The sequence below is a fragment of the Trypanosoma cruzi genome, genomic scaffold, assembly GCF_000209065.1.
Source record: "Trypanosoma cruzi strain CL Brener 1047053517073 genomic scaffold, whole genome shotgun sequence".
In the NCBI taxonomy this organism is placed as follows: domain Eukaryota; phylum Euglenozoa; class Kinetoplastea; order Trypanosomatida; family Trypanosomatidae; genus Trypanosoma; species Trypanosoma cruzi.
Genome location: NW_001849495.1, coordinates 137,568 through 152,160, shown reverse-complemented (window position 1 = coordinate 152,160; position 14,593 = coordinate 137,568). Strand labels below are relative to the sequence as shown.

Sequence of the window (14,593 nt, the reverse complement as noted above, 5' to 3'; positions counted from 1 at the left end):
CCTCATTTCTTTTTTTTTTTCATTTTCATTTTCTTTCTTTATCCCCTCTTCCTTTTCATTTCATGTCCTCTCACTCCCCTTTTTTTGGGTTTTTCAGGGCGTCCAACAACAGTGACGTCAAGTTAAGAAGTGAGAAGGAACTCAGTCTGCGCCAGCAACTTCCCACCATTCGACCCTTTCTTGGTGCCCTTTCCTGCGCCGCGGTGGCTGACAGCCGCTTGCACCGCATCAAATATTTCCGGAGCCTTTTCCAACAGTTGGGCTCCCAATTCGCAAAACATGGCAAACTCCAGGTATTCCGAGCCAAGCCCATAGACCCACATCTCCTCGTAACATGATGAATGATTTTGGTTCTTTTCCTCATGACGACCGGCGTAGGGCTGATTTTTGTGGGGTGCGGACCAGCGTGTGGGGAGAAACTCCCGATGACGCATTAGCATGCAATACGGCTGGCGCTCCGCCTCATCCCATGCGCATTGAATCGGATGGGGATCGTTACTAAACACAACTTCTGGGGGATCCGTCCAGGAAGGAGTGGTACTCTCCCGATCCCGCGATAACGCATTTTCCTCCTCCGGTCGCTTTTTGTTCTTTTTGGTCTTCCTACCAGCACCGTCAGTATCATGATGATGAGGATGACTATTATTATTATTGTTACTGGTGGCGTGGCGCATGGAATTGCTGCTGAAGACATGAAAGACCTTATGAAATATCTTTGAATCACGCTCGAATGATTTGTAGGGGAACTCCCTCAACTGAAGCGTAAAGTGCGGCTGCCGGACGTTGTCTAGTAGAGACTCCGTCAGTATGACCAGCACTCTCTTCGCCTGTTTCGGGGTAAGAAAGAAGGGCGGGCCACGTCGTGGTTCATCAAAGCCAAAGGAGATCAGGCGAGAGAATTCTGGTCTTCGTTCATGACATTTTTTCGATACATGCCGGGAAATAATACGGGACCAAGGTTTCCCTACTTTTTCGTTCCTACTGAGTTCATTTTTCTCACCACATTTTAAAAAAAATATTCTGCGACATTGGAGGCTCAGCCGCTGAAGACACGGCATCGCACACTCATGAAAAAGCAGGCCGGCCAGCATCCCAAGCTGTGGAAGAGATGAAAGTGTCAATCTGTAAGAAATGTCAACAGCAGCGATGGAATTCCTTGGATTTGTCAAGACGGCAGCAAGGCATGAAAACCAATCCGGACCAGCAAAGTAACAACACCTGTGCGGTAGCTCCATAGGATCATCAATGGCGGTCTGCAGATACGCACAAAGTGGCTCAATCTCACCCAATTGGGAATTGGGCAAAAAGGCACACTGCAAACTGTGAATAATGCCGCCCAATCGATAAAACTCATCTTCTGCCTTTCGACGGGCATCCATGACGTCCTTCAGCTCCTTCTCTAGAGCCATGGCCTCCAGCATGGCTCTCTCCCAGAATGCCTCACCGTCTTCCCCCTCAAAAGATAATGGGGGTGGTGGGTAGGGCGTCAGAAATTCCAGTTTTGTTTGCTCATTCATCATCGGGTCCGTGACAGGCACATTCCTCTCATTTGTTCCTTCCTTTTTTTCGTTTGTTTTTGCTGTTCGCGGTACATGTGGGTTGTCGCCTCTCGCACGCGGGGTCAAGAAACCTCCTTCCCGCTGCCGTGCTGAAGATATACACTGGTCGACTTTTGGAACCGACTCGTCTATTGCTCTTGCCGTTGCTCTCCTACTCCTCTCTGCTCTTGGATGCTTTTGTAGGGATTCTATGGAAGATGGCCTCCTCGCTGTGTCGCTTGTTCTCTTGGATGTAATAAGGCTGATGTTTGCACTGCTTCTCAGTGTTGATTTCGAGACGTGACCATCACTTTTAAAATATTGTGTCATTGGACGACATGTAAGCAATACGGTTGGAACAGAGAGACCGCCACCGGTTTTGGTAGAGAGATCTGAGGAGTCTTCAAAAGACGAAGCTTCCCCAAAGTTATTCTCCATTCCTGGAAGGCCACCTCTCTCAATACCCGCCCCGCAGTCCGTGCTCAACTCATCATCATCATCACCATCATCGTCTTGATCCTCGGATTCCGCAAACAGCTGCATCAGTTGACAATTCCAGTCGGATACCAACCGTAAGGCGGGAATAATACCTACAAAACTCTGTACATACACTGCAAGCGGCTCGGCCAACTCTGGGGTGGAGAGTAGATGCCGTGCCCATGAATGTGCAAGCTTCATCACTGTTTTCAGATTTATCCACGGGGTCAGTGTGGGGCATCCTGTATGCGTGCCGATCATGTCTGAACGAGGGGATTGTTCCTCCGTCTTGGGGTAAGACTCCCACTTAATCTGCATCCCACCCACGCAGTACGCAACACGGTACAATTCAAGTTGATTGGCGTCATTACACGACTTGTATTCGAAGAAACTTCCACCGTTGCTACATTCCATACCGGAATTATAACAGCTGCTAGATGTCACCCTTCCTGCCCCATCACGGACATGATTACTATTGTGGTCTCGAGGAAACGTTGTTATTTTTGACAATTCCGACATTTTCTTTTTTCTATCGGACCATTTTTTCAATTTAAGCACCTTTTCCAGCTTCTGCAGAGCCAAATGACTGGTGCACTCCACAACGAATACCCCACCGTACATGACACGTGTTACAATTCCCTCCCTAAATTGTTCTCGAACGCATGACCTCGTGCCATTATATTTGATAGTGTTGCACTTATATTGTTCCTCCCTCCAGCGGAAAGGATCAATGGATAGATCAAAACTGCTGACAATAATACCTGAGAGGATCGTCTTTGGCGCGTGTGATTGCTGTAATTCGGAGGATGAACACATGTTCGTCGTGTGAACCCCCGTATCTTCTCGCAGAGGAGACGTCTTTTTCTTTTCGTCAACTGCGGAAATGAGCTCCCGGACCCCTAAGTTCAGCTTCTGTAAGTCCGTTTTCCCCTGCGTCCCATAAACAGAGGCGCGTGGTACATTCGCTTCTATATTGGCAGTCGACGCACTCCTTTTGTTGTTGTTGTTGTTGTTGTTAAGGGTCATTTTAGCATTCCCTGAGCAAATAGTTGCATCATGCAAGGGCGATCCATCTATATCTACAGTGGTCTTTTCCAACGCATTTCCGCCAAAAGATGTGGAAGCAAAGGGCGACAGAAAACTTGTCGGGATGAGCTCCCCACCTGCCTGCAGCTCTTGTATGTGACTTGCCGGCAATGCAAGACAATGACAGTAAAGACTGCTCTCTGGAAAACGCGTCGGATGCTCGGCGTTTCTCGGACTCCCTAAAGAAATCTGCGAGACGGTGGACGAGAGACTCTCGGTTAAAAGAACAGGTGCAGGCATTTTGGTTGTATCAAATGACATATTGAACGTCGCGTGACTTTCTTTCAGTCTAGAAAGTGGAGACCCGGGACTTGTTACATTCGTAAAAAAGGAGTTGGCAGAAATCGGCTGCGTTTGTGCCACAGCAATGGCAATAGAATGAATATTTGGTGAAAAGAACTCTACACGATCCCATCGTTGGGCATACACACCCATACAGGGATTCATCTTACGCTTCCGCAGGAATGACGTACCCTTTCCTGTCGAAGGCATCTCTGAGAGACGGAGGGCAAATACGTTCTTCGCCCCAGGATACCCACATCCTGTCGCGGCGCCATGATCCACATGGGCGCTACAACTCCCGACATCAGCGTCATTTGGAGACCCGCTGCCGGAGAGTGGATGCATATGCCCGCGCATTCCGCTCAATTTGCATGCCCCCGTACCCTCTCGCGCATGCGCGGGCGCACATGAGGTGGGAACGTGCTCACCGGTTTCCCCACCCCCAAGGTGCAGCTCCGACAAGGTGTGGAGTAAAGAGACCCAACGTGAGTGGTGTGGTAAAGCCCGTTTGCGGCGTGCGGAGCGCGTGCGGCGTCCATCTAATGGTGCAAGCGACGACACGGTGATTGCATTGGGTGAAAAAATTGTCATCGATGACCCATCCTCGCGTTGCGTAGAGGCCCACGCAAAGCTGGCGCTTGTTGTCGTCTCCTGCAGGCTCACCGGGGCGTTGCGCACGAGTAAGGTGGAGAGTCGCTCCATGTCGTGTGTCTCCCAGCAGCGTCCCAGCAGCTCCCGGTGAGACGCGGCAAAGTCCTTTTTCGTGCTGACCCATCGGACTTTTCCCCTTGTCGCCTGCTGCTCGCCCGCGTGGGGGGTAGTGTTCCCCGCGTCATGCACTTTTTTTTTCGCGGAAACCCGCATCGTAAATTCCATTGCCGCGGCGCTGGAGGCGTTGCAGGGTTCGCTGAATTTGCCGGACTCCCCGTATTGTGCCGCCGCCGCCGCCTCCTGCGGGTCCACGGGCCGTTTTGCCACGGACTGGCGGCAGCCCATTTTTATCTCTCCTCCTCCACTTTTCCTCACACCCCACCCCAAACGGCCTCTTTCTTTCTTGTGGCCTCTCCCACCTTCTCAGTGGGAAAACCACTCCCCTCTCTCTGCGCGCACACACACACACACAGAGAGAGAGAGAGAGAGAGAAAGAATGGGAGGTTATAAGAGCAGTATCGCCACCGCTACTATTCCTACTCCTACTACGTCACAACACACAATATTCCGGATATATATATATATATATATAATGCTATAAAAACAGGAGAAAAACAAAAACACAACAAAAAGCAAAGTAATGCCTTTTCCATGCAATATGATTTAAATGTCAACAAACAGAGAGACACCCCAGTGAGTCATCGCTTACAGAAGACGCAGAAAAAGAAAAAAAAAGAAAAGGAAAATAACTTCATGACGAACGCATAGACGCAACCAGCAGAAAAGACAAATAACAATAACGACAACAAAAACAATACACATCATCATCATCATCATCCGCGTCAACGCAGGGAGTCCGATATAAAGGAAAATACCGACGAATGTGTAATTATGAAAGGGAATTGACATTACACGTGGGGCACTAAATCAAGGATATGATAATGATGATAAGTGAATGCATGCATGAGTGAAAGTGTGGGATCATTCATTTTTAACCCGTCGTGCCAAATTTACTCACTTATTGCTTCACCACCGCCTTTAATGCCTTATTGCTGGTTTACTGCCCACACACGCCACCATGGCTTCACATCATTCTCCGATGCAGCTAAAGAGGACCCTGGGACTTCCACTCCAATCATCTTATCTGCGGTATCTATCAGTTGCTTCTGCACATTGTTGGCATGGAGCCGAACAAATTCATTGCCTTTTCTCCAAAACTCAGCGCGGTACTTCACACGCATTTGAATCTCATGAGTTTCCTTTGCGTCCATGCGTTTCGCTTTTGTATATACCATGAAGAGCGGCACACCAATAACCGCAAAGAAAATCCATGGCGTGTGAATCGCCATAAAGTGGCCCTTCCTTTATTCTCCACCTTCCCCCTCTCTCTCTCTCTCTCAGACCGCCACAAGCACGGCAACACTACCAGAATGGAAATGGGATATATATATATGTGTATGTGTAATATACACACGCTTGGGTGAGAGATGCCCTGTCCCTCTATTCCTACATAAAAGGGAGAAATGACCACAACAAAGGGGAGATGACACTTCGGGGGAGAGGAGGGGTGGAAGTCCAAACAAACCCGACATCTCCTTTTACAGTTCCAGAAAGGCGGTTTGCCCAAACACACACACACACACACACACACAAGAAAAAAAAAAAATGTGCATATTTACGGTCCTCAACTGCCGGATTTCCTTCAGTAAAATGATGTTGTCTGTAGGGAGTAAGTGGGAGATGGGGAACCATGAAATAATAAAAGGAACTGCACTCGTTACTGATTACAACGTGAATTCACCAAAAAAAAAAAAAAAAAAAGAAAGATAGAAGTTATACACATAAAAGCAAGAATCCCCGAATGAGCTGCACTCGCACACACCCCTATCAAGCACGCTTGTGACTGTCCACCCCCTTCCTCCCACCAGCGTTCAACAACACCAACAAAAAGCCCAGCAAAGAAAGCAAATGCCCATAAAAGGTGCACAGATAAGGGGAGCATGTGTATCCCATGCATGCAATTTGCCAACCACTCATCACCACACCGCCTTCAGTGACACCGTGAACAAAATAATAAATGGACCGTATATAAAAAGAGAGAAAAACAGACACGCATACACAAAAATATACCCCATGCAAAAGTCAACAGCCGCTGTGTCCCCAAAAGAAGAAGAAGAAGAAAAAAAAAAAAATGGTTTAGCGTAAATAAATAAATATGAAAGTGAGAATGTTGATAGAGCAATCCATTCCTTTTCATTCGACCAATGTGTCTTCTTTTTTCTTTTTTATAAAGGAAGACGGTGAATGGCAAACAGCAAAAATCCTTGAAGGTACATACACACATCTGGGATACAACATTCCAATAAAAAACCTAAAATGCGTCTTCTTCGTCTTCGATGGGGTGCCGAACCACCCTCGGGTTGCGGCAGCGTACATACACACGGGGTCGATGCAACTCCGTAATGTGAACGACAGTTGGGCAGTTAATCCTCCCAATCGCCTCACCATCAAGTTGCATACAAAGGGGTGTGTGCTCCTCGACCCCCTCTTTTCCAGCCAACATCTCCTCACCGTACTGCGAGTTTTCACGCCTGGAGATGTCTGTTGGGTTGCAGAGAACAAACGCGAACATTTCCCGTGTCTGTGCCAATTTGGAGGCCCCCTTGCCAATCCCCAGCTGTAGTAACCCCATCTGAAAAATACCCCCGACAGCCTGCACCTCCATCTTATGATCATTCACACAGACAGGAGTGATGATCATTGGCTGTGCAAGATGATCATCACGATACAACTTACCTTTTCCCTCCTTCCATGGACGTGTGCCTGCAGCGTACGAACCAACGTTCGTGACAAGCAACGTCTTGGTGCCTTTTGGCAACGACAAGGTCATCATGGATTTTGTCTCCGTCGTCTGTGCAGAAGATCTTTGGGATGCTTCTGTGTGAATAGGGGAATGCTGCGCCAATTGTGGAACACATATCTGTGGAATGCATGGGCGCAGAGATGAACAACGGGTCACAGCCTTCAAACCGTACACGCCATACACCAGTTTATTATTCATTCGTGTCGAGCAAAACTTCGGATGTTTCCTTCTAAAAAAATCAAATTTTTGAAGCACATACGCATCAAAGCCTATACTAAAATAATTGATAAAATTATATTTCCGGCATGTTTCATCGGCCTCCAATGCATCCCAGTCCAATGCGTATAAATCCACCGTGTCCTCCGTCACCGTCACCTCTTCTTTTCCCCCCTCCTCTTGTATCTTCTTTTCCTCCATGTCGCCCCTTGGCGGATTCACAGATAAAACGAGTTCTTCATGTTTCATCCCTAACGTTAAATGGGGTGTCTGTTTCTTTTGACGCTGCCTTTCCTGTTGCTTCCATATGGCCGTGAGTGGCACCAGTTGTACTCTCCACCGGTCAAAAGGAATCGCGGGGGCACTGACAACGTTTCTAATAAGCGGCTCAATGGCATTCTCCATGCAACAACAGAGACACGAGAGTTTATGACGCGAGTAGCCGTTACCAAACCCCACACAGTTGGAGTAGTCATTGCCCGTTCCAATTGCAAGAACCGCCACGGCAGGGAGCACAAAACGCGGTTTTAAAGCACCGTCCCTAGCCCTTGCGCCCGCTTCAAAGGAACCCGTCTCCGTCCGCTGCATCATGTCACGCACGGCGTCCAGCTGCTCCATGACAAACGACACCGTGCCGTCACCACCACAAACAATGACAGTGCCGCGCCTTTCCAACCCCCGACTGTAAACTCCATCGCCACGAGCATCCGCGTCGCTGTTGCCACCGGCAGTGACTCTCGTCAAGGTTGATTTTTTTCTTTCCTGAGAAATGGAACGTACGGCGTGGCGGCAAATAGCCTCCAAAAGCGGGGTTGGGTCCGCAAAGAGCGCCGCGTCAAGCGTCACTACACGATCCGCCCCAATAACCGCACGTACAGAATCCAACACGTGTTCTGCGACGCCACGTTCCCCTGAACCGGGGTTTACAATACAGAGTACATACTCGTATTCGGGGTCGCCATCCCTAGGAGATGTCATGGGGCGATAGTCCGTCTTCAAATTAGCAATTTCCACAGAATCGTACCCCCTCCTGGGGGAATTAACCATCACCGGCAGCGTCTCAAAGCCGTTCGGCCCATTGGACGTCTCTCTAAACTGCATGCAACCACTCCCGTTACCTCTGGGAACTTCTGCAGAGCCATTTTCGGTACAATTTCCTCCTTCTATTGCTGAGTAGCAGCTCAGGGAAAAATCTTCTGGCGGGTATTTTCCCAAAGGGGGCTCCTTATCGCCTTCTTCACAGACGTGCAGAATATCCAACGATTTCGCTTGCATCTTCTACAACCACCGCTAGCCAAGTTTCTGTAGTAACTAACCAACTATATATTTATGTATATTTATTATATGTATATACGTATTTATATAAGGTGTTTCTATTGATGAAGAGTGGCTCAATTTATGAGGCCCTTTCTTTTCACTTTCTTCCCCTCCTTCACCTGTTTCCTTTTTTGTCTTTCCACCCCGATGTAAGATTTGCGTCTCAGCGCCTATTTGCGTCTTGGGAGCGCAATGAGACCGTCGCACAGAGGGTGAGCGGGGAAAACAATTGGTGAAGGGGCGTTGTGTTCCTTCCTCACAAAAGGCATGTTTTTTTTTTTTTTTTGTGTGTGTGTGCACAAAGCAAGCCACAGAGAAAAAAAAAGCCCAAAAAAAAAGAAAAAAAACAAAAAACAAAACGCAGGTTCCCAGTGCCTCTACTCACACGAAGGAGGCAGGGGAAGAAGTCCGCCGGCCAATTTTTTGCCTCCACCATCCCCTATCAATTTAATAAGAAAGTGACATAAAATACACACAAACACACACGAATGGAAAATACATGAAATTAACAACAACAAAAAAAAACATCCACCCAATAACACGCCCACAACACAATAAAAAATTGAATAAAAGACAACAATGAGAGAAGAAAAAAAAGAAAAAAAAAGGGGAAGGTGTTAACGCTGCAAGAGGACCACAACACCTGGCATGGAATGAGTCGAATAATAAAACATTCTACAAACACGGACCGAGATGGGGAGGGAATAAAGGGATCAGCAGAGGGCCGTCGTCAATTGGCGCGTCATCATCACCCCTCCACTAGCACCGGTCCTTTCTCTTTCCTTCCCTCCCACCCCCTACCCATCTAATGAGCCGAGAGAACAACAAAGCAGCGCGGTTTTCTTGAATAATTTCGTTCCTCCGCCAGACCCAGAGTAAGGTCAAATTCTGTCTGACGAGAGAGTGCATCCGCGTAGTCAAGACCCGCTCGCATGGCTTGCGACAGACGTTTGCGGAGGCCCGGGGCATGCGCCGCCACACCTTCCGCGGGAGAGGCGGCAGAAGGTGAAGAAGAGAGTGAATCGGAGCTGAAAATCGATCCACCCAACCGCCATACCCACCCAACGTACGGGTCGTACCAGTCCGACATGGACCATGTTGTGGATGATGTCGGAACAGAAGCCGTTCCCCCAACATTCTCCTGTGAGATGCTGTCATCATGAGAGTCACGTCGCCGCCACGGCCACGATCGTCCTTCTTGCTCCTCGCGCTCTTCATGCTCTCCTCTCTTGGTACACCGGCTGCAACGCAAAAGCTTGTACTGAGTGCCGACATCTTTGATGGTGATGCCGACAGATGTACGGCCCATGGAGTGAGAAAGTCGACAGGTAAGGCCAGAAACTTGTTTGAACGGTCGCCAGCCAACACCGAAATCCAACTCGGTGCGGTGCCAAGTAATGAGGTTCATTCGCAGACGTGCGGCCAGATCGAGAGAGCTTGTGGTGGATGTGATGGAGCAGCACGCGCGACGAAGCACGTCCACATGCGTAGAGAGAGTTAACGCCCTACCAAAGTGAGCACTACAGCCACAGTACAAATTCACACCACTCGCTAGGTCGTTTTTTACGGCCAAGCCTGCCCCGCATCGGAGCTCCTCCAGACGCCACCACCTGTAGCCTTCCCCGCCGTGTGCCGTGGTCTGAGAACTTTTCCTCGCCAGATGACTCAATGCCGTTGTGTCGCGACTCTTACGTCTTTTGGAGATTTGGCCTCCGTCGCTATCGTGTGGAGTCTCATCATCATCAGTAAGATGATGATGATTATTCTTGTTGTTGGTTTTATTATTATTATCATCATTATTATCAGCAGCAGCCTTCGGGCGTTCCGTTCTGTGGGGACTCTTCACAGCACGCGGGTGTGCGTGGTGCTCATCTTGCCCGGAGATTGCCGTGTCCCCACGTGACGTCAAAGTTGCCGGGGGTGTCGGTGGCGGATTCTTCTTCGCGGCACACAACTGTGCCGTGTTCAAATCGCCATGAGACGAGAGGGCCGACTCCGCCGGGGAGTTCAATGAAATCAAAGAATCCCGACGAGAATGACGTCCACGCCGAACAAAGACGCGGCAGAAACCACTCCAGTTGAAGAGCAGTCGATCCGCTTGCATCGACCAATCCGTTCTGGGAGTCATGCCGATAAATTCACAGAGAGGCAACGATGCCGATGGCCACGAAAAGCAGACAACGTTGAACACACCTGCCCACTGCATCCGACCCCAAATACACTCCAACTGTAGCACGTCCGATGCGTAAATGGAGGCACGCCCAGTGGACGGTGAGACACATGACGTCCCAATGGAGGATGCGGGAGATGAGGCGCCACCTGTGACACCAAAACCCGCAAACAGTCCTGCGTTCAAGCTGAGACTCCCACGTGCAACCAAAGGCACCACTGCGTAGGAATTCAACAAAAACAAACGACGTTGGCCCAACCAAGGATACATACGCTTGTGGCTGGATCGCACTTCCCGTGGGCCACCATCGGGCATGGAGGCACCTGTGGGACCATGTGCCTTCTGAGTTGCCTCCAAAGACACAGTTTCGCTGCTACCGGTCGCATAGGGACTTTCCACGGCATGTGAGCGAGACATCGACTTCCCCATTTTGTCTTCATTTTCCCCATCCCGAGCGGGTTTACTCCCTTTTCTATTTCCCATGGTATTTGTAGACTCACCTGACGATGATAAATCAGACGATACATCAGAACTCACCTGACCATCACGACGCGTAGGTGCCCAGTCAATAATCGCCGCCGCCACAGGAGATAATTGAATATCAAAACTACGGTGTAAATAAAGTTGATATGACATTGTCAATACCTTTTCTACCGTCTCTTCCTGCACGCAAACCTACGTTGTTTCTATGTGAATAAATATCAACAAGTAATTTAAATAAATAACTAAAATATAATATAATATATGATGTAATATTATATATTTAATAATAATAACAATAATAATAATAATATTTATTTATTTATTTATTTATATACACGTCTGTGGTCCTTTAACGTTCTTGTGTCTCCTTTCCCCCCTGCCCCTGCCCCTGCCCCTGCCCCTCCTCTCACTCCCCCCACAAGAAGCCGTTTTTCCGTTTCCGGTCCAACTGTTCTTCACCAACTTGTTGTTTCAAAGAAAAAAAAAAAAAAAAAAAAGAGAAAAGCCCACCTAACCCCTCCTCACCAAAGAAGAAAAAAAAATAAAACAAAAAAATAAAAGAATAATCCTCTGGGCCACTGCCCGAATCCCGGAGTCTCTCAGTAATAGAAACCAAACCAGTTAGGAATAAAAAAAGGGATGAATGGAATAGGAGTGGGGGTTCACCATAATACCCTCAAAGTGTAACACCCAGGAAGTGTATATTTGTGTAATAATATACGCATGTATCATCCCCGTTAGCCACAATCGTGGCCCGCTCACTCTATTCGGATGGGATATATGTATACATGTACATACATACATGCACACATTTATATATATAGACATTTATTACTTACGACGTGGCAGAATTTGGGGTCCTGCAGACAAAACACCCCGCCGCGTGGTGGGGAATCAAAAGGGGGTGGGTGGGATGACAAAATAAAATTTAAAAAAAACAATTTAAAAAAATCGTCCAGATGCCATTTGATTCCCTTTTCTCCCAGCACGGCGGTCAATCCAAAACTCATAAAATAATAAAAAAAAATTGTCGTAAAGAAATATATAAATATAAATATATGCATGCATGCACATTAATTAAGGTTTAGTCGGCCCTCCCGCAATCATCCGCTTCACAAATTCCTAAAGCAGCCCGCCGCACGTGACACAGAAATACGCCAAGACGCTTCTCTCAACAGCGCCACACAGACAGACAGACAGAAATGCACACAAACAAACAAACACACGCATAAAAAACATGTCGCCCCCCCCCCCCCCCCCCAAAAAAAAAAAAAAAACAAAAAACAAAAAATCGACTTCAAAGTTGTTTTTATATGAAAATCGATTTCTCCAAAGGAAAACACTGTAAATTTTAACAACCAAAACCACCACCACCAGCAGCAGCAGCACCAGCAGTAAAGATTTTTTACCAAATAAATAACAGAAAAGAAAAACATTTGCCTTCATTACAAACAATCACAAATTAAAAAAAGAAAAAAAGAAATGTAAGGCAAACAAACAAACAAACCAAAAAATTCATGATGGTGGCCGTTTAAAACTATTGTTAGACGCACTCATTTTGGCAGCAGCAGCATCGTAGTCGGGTATCACCCAGTTGGGTTTTTGCGGCCCTCTGTCGGCTACCGTGATGAATTTACCGCGACGCCCATAACGCGTGTAATGAGGGCAGTTCTCAGTGAGACGGTACGGCATCCCACCACTTTTCTTTAAAAGTTCAATGTTAAATGTCGACTTTGGCTTCAACAAACTCGCATAGACGTTCATTCCGTGATTCTGGTGAATTGCCGTTAATGTCCCGGTGACATCTACCGCCAGTGCTTTGCCCGCGATGTCTAACAGCACAGCACGCGATGTTAACCAATTGTCAAACACAATTCCACCTACAATAAAAGGAGGCGTTTCATACCAATTGAAAAGATCCACGCTCATGGCAAAGTAATCTTCAGCATCTGAAGAAAACATCTTTCCTTGCGACTTAAGCTGTGTCTCTATTGCGGAATCCCAATTTTCCGTATCCATGGACCAATTTGTTGGGACATCCACGTTGATACGACGTCCAACGATAAACCATCCTTGATACGGCGAATTCTGAAGCTTCTTCTTCTTATTCTTCCACTTTTTCCTCCTCTCGTAAACATGCTGTACTTTATCAAGCGTATTCGCCAAAGAAGAAGTGAAGAGAATATCCATATTGGCATACATGATAGACTTCGCAAAGGGATAGTGCTCGATCACCGACCGGAACAATCCACGGTAGGTGGGTTGACCATAATCTTTTTGCATCTCAAATTCACTAATAATTTCAATCGAAGAAAAACCGGGTCGCCCCGCATACGCCGCGTTGATGGTTTCAATAAGGCTTTGAGAAAAAGGATCTTCGCTCAAAACGACAGGTTTCACTCCAGGAAGTCTCGCCCAATTTATCAACGTCCTTTTCGCGATGATAAAGGGGTCGTACATGTCTGAAGCATTTTTGGGCTCTGCCCTCTCCAGCGGCTTCAATGTCCCAAACAGAATCGTCGGGCGTGTAAGCGTCTCGGCCTCAATAATCGACCAACAGGCTGCCGTATATTTGTCCTCATCCCCCGCATTACCCGCACGCAGGCAGGCGGTTTGTTTGGGCATAAGTTGCCGCCATGATGCCGCGCCGTCAATCTCGTTGGCATCACACCACAATTTGCCGTCGTCTTTGAGGCGCAGGTAGCGGCTGTTGACGACTGACGCAAGGGCGATTGTGCCGTCATGCATGATGTGCGGCCTCCACAGCTCCGACGTGGTGGTGTCGGCGTGGACGCGTGTGACAAACATCGCCCTTCCCCTGTCACACATCAGGTACGAGTCACGGGCCCGCCGCAGCGTCACCGCATCGAAGCCCCTCTTCCACTCCACCCCCAGCGTCGCCTCGCCGTTCGTCGCCCCGAAGGCACCACCGATCCAAACATCGACCTCCCTCTGCTTCAGCTGCTGGAAGCCGGCATGGAACACGACACGTAGTGGCTCAGGCTCCCCTTGGGCAATAAACAGAAGACATAGAATGACGCTAGAGAGGAGCAGCAGCAGCAGACGCAGAAGTAACCGCTGATTCTGGAGAAAATTGGGCATCACAACTACGGCGCCCCTCCTTCCCCCTCCAATTCCCTAAAAAAGAAGGAAAAAAAAAAAAAGAATAACACGTCAAAAATTAATGCGTACATGCATGCCTACCGACCCACGCGTACACAATACGCACAGCAAGGCAAAGAAAAAGGACTTCCCCCTCCCTTTCGGTTGCGGGAAAATCCGGGAGGCCACATGTTGTGTGTGCATCCTACACACACACACACACACACACTTCCCTCCCTCATGAGAGGAAATTGCATAACATCAATCAACCAGAAAAAAAAAAAAAAAGAAAAGACAAAACAGACAACAACAAAAAAGGAAATACATTTTATATGTAAAGCCATTCCTCCAGGGACGGATGGGAGAGTGGACACCCGTCGAGCTGGACTACGGGGCTGTCACCATTTA

The 14,593-nt window shown here is 48.0% G+C and overlaps 5 protein-coding genes across 5 annotated transcripts, besides 28 other annotated features; all 5 read right to left on the bottom strand.

Annotated features, from left to right (window-relative positions):
* Positions 1 to 10,883: part of a sequence feature (heterozygous, Esmeraldo-like haplotype) that runs on past the window's edge.
* Positions 7 to 86: a sequence feature (A-rich).
* Tc00.1047053511217.50 (hypothetical protein, conserved) lies at positions 123 to 4,379 on the bottom strand (the record flags this gene model as incomplete). Its single annotated transcript, XM_813232.1, has 1 exon — positions 123 to 4,379. One exon carries the CDS (start codon positions 4,377 to 4,379, stop codon positions 123 to 125), a length of 4,257 nt encoding a protein of 1,418 aa, XP_818325.1.
* Positions 2,026 to 2,051: a microsatellite.
* Positions 3,010 to 3,032: a microsatellite.
* Positions 4,506 to 4,530: a microsatellite.
* Positions 4,606 to 4,626: a microsatellite.
* Tc00.1047053511217.39 (hypothetical protein, conserved) lies at positions 5,081 to 5,383 on the bottom strand (the record flags this gene model as incomplete). Its single annotated transcript, XM_813249.1, has 1 exon — positions 5,081 to 5,383. The coding sequence occupies one exon, from the start codon at positions 5,381 to 5,383 to the stop codon at positions 5,081 to 5,083; it is 303 nt and encodes a 100-aa protein (XP_818342.1).
* Positions 5,662 to 5,686: a microsatellite.
* Positions 5,837 to 5,859: a microsatellite.
* Positions 6,197 to 6,226: a repeat region.
* On the bottom strand, positions 6,406 to 8,388 carry Tc00.1047053511217.30 (hypothetical protein, conserved; the record flags this gene model as incomplete). Its single annotated transcript, XM_813231.1, has 1 exon — positions 6,406 to 8,388. One exon carries the CDS (start codon positions 8,386 to 8,388, stop codon positions 6,406 to 6,408), a length of 1,983 nt encoding a protein of 660 aa, XP_818324.1.
* Positions 8,434 to 8,478: a microsatellite.
* Positions 8,760 to 8,789: a microsatellite.
* Tc00.1047053511217.20 (hypothetical protein, conserved) lies at positions 9,236 to 11,236 on the bottom strand (the record flags this gene model as incomplete). Its single annotated transcript, XM_813230.1, has 1 exon — positions 9,236 to 11,236. One exon carries the CDS (start codon positions 11,234 to 11,236, stop codon positions 9,236 to 9,238), a length of 2,001 nt encoding a protein of 666 aa, XP_818323.1.
* Positions 10,190 to 10,233: a microsatellite.
* Positions 10,884 to 14,593: a sequence feature (haploid, Esmeraldo-like haplotype).
* Positions 11,310 to 11,362: a microsatellite.
* Positions 11,365 to 11,393: a microsatellite.
* Positions 11,394 to 11,414: a microsatellite.
* Positions 11,557 to 11,587: a microsatellite.
* Positions 11,610 to 11,649: a sequence feature (T-rich).
* Positions 11,860 to 11,906: a microsatellite.
* Positions 11,908 to 12,018: a mobile genetic element.
* Positions 12,002 to 12,035: a sequence feature (AT_rich).
* Positions 12,092 to 12,143: a sequence feature (AT_rich).
* Positions 12,265 to 12,309: a microsatellite.
* Positions 12,345 to 12,374: a microsatellite.
* Positions 12,531 to 12,597: a microsatellite.
* Tc00.1047053511217.10 (uncharacterized protein) lies at positions 12,599 to 14,185 on the bottom strand (the record flags this gene model as incomplete). The annotated part of the gene is made up of 1 exon (XM_813229.1): positions 12,599 to 14,185. The coding sequence occupies one exon, from the start codon at positions 14,183 to 14,185 to the stop codon at positions 12,599 to 12,601; it is 1,587 nt and encodes a 528-aa protein (XP_818322.1).
* Positions 13,178 to 13,212: a sequence feature (GA-rich).
* Positions 14,393 to 14,414: a microsatellite.
* Positions 14,457 to 14,507: a sequence feature (T-rich).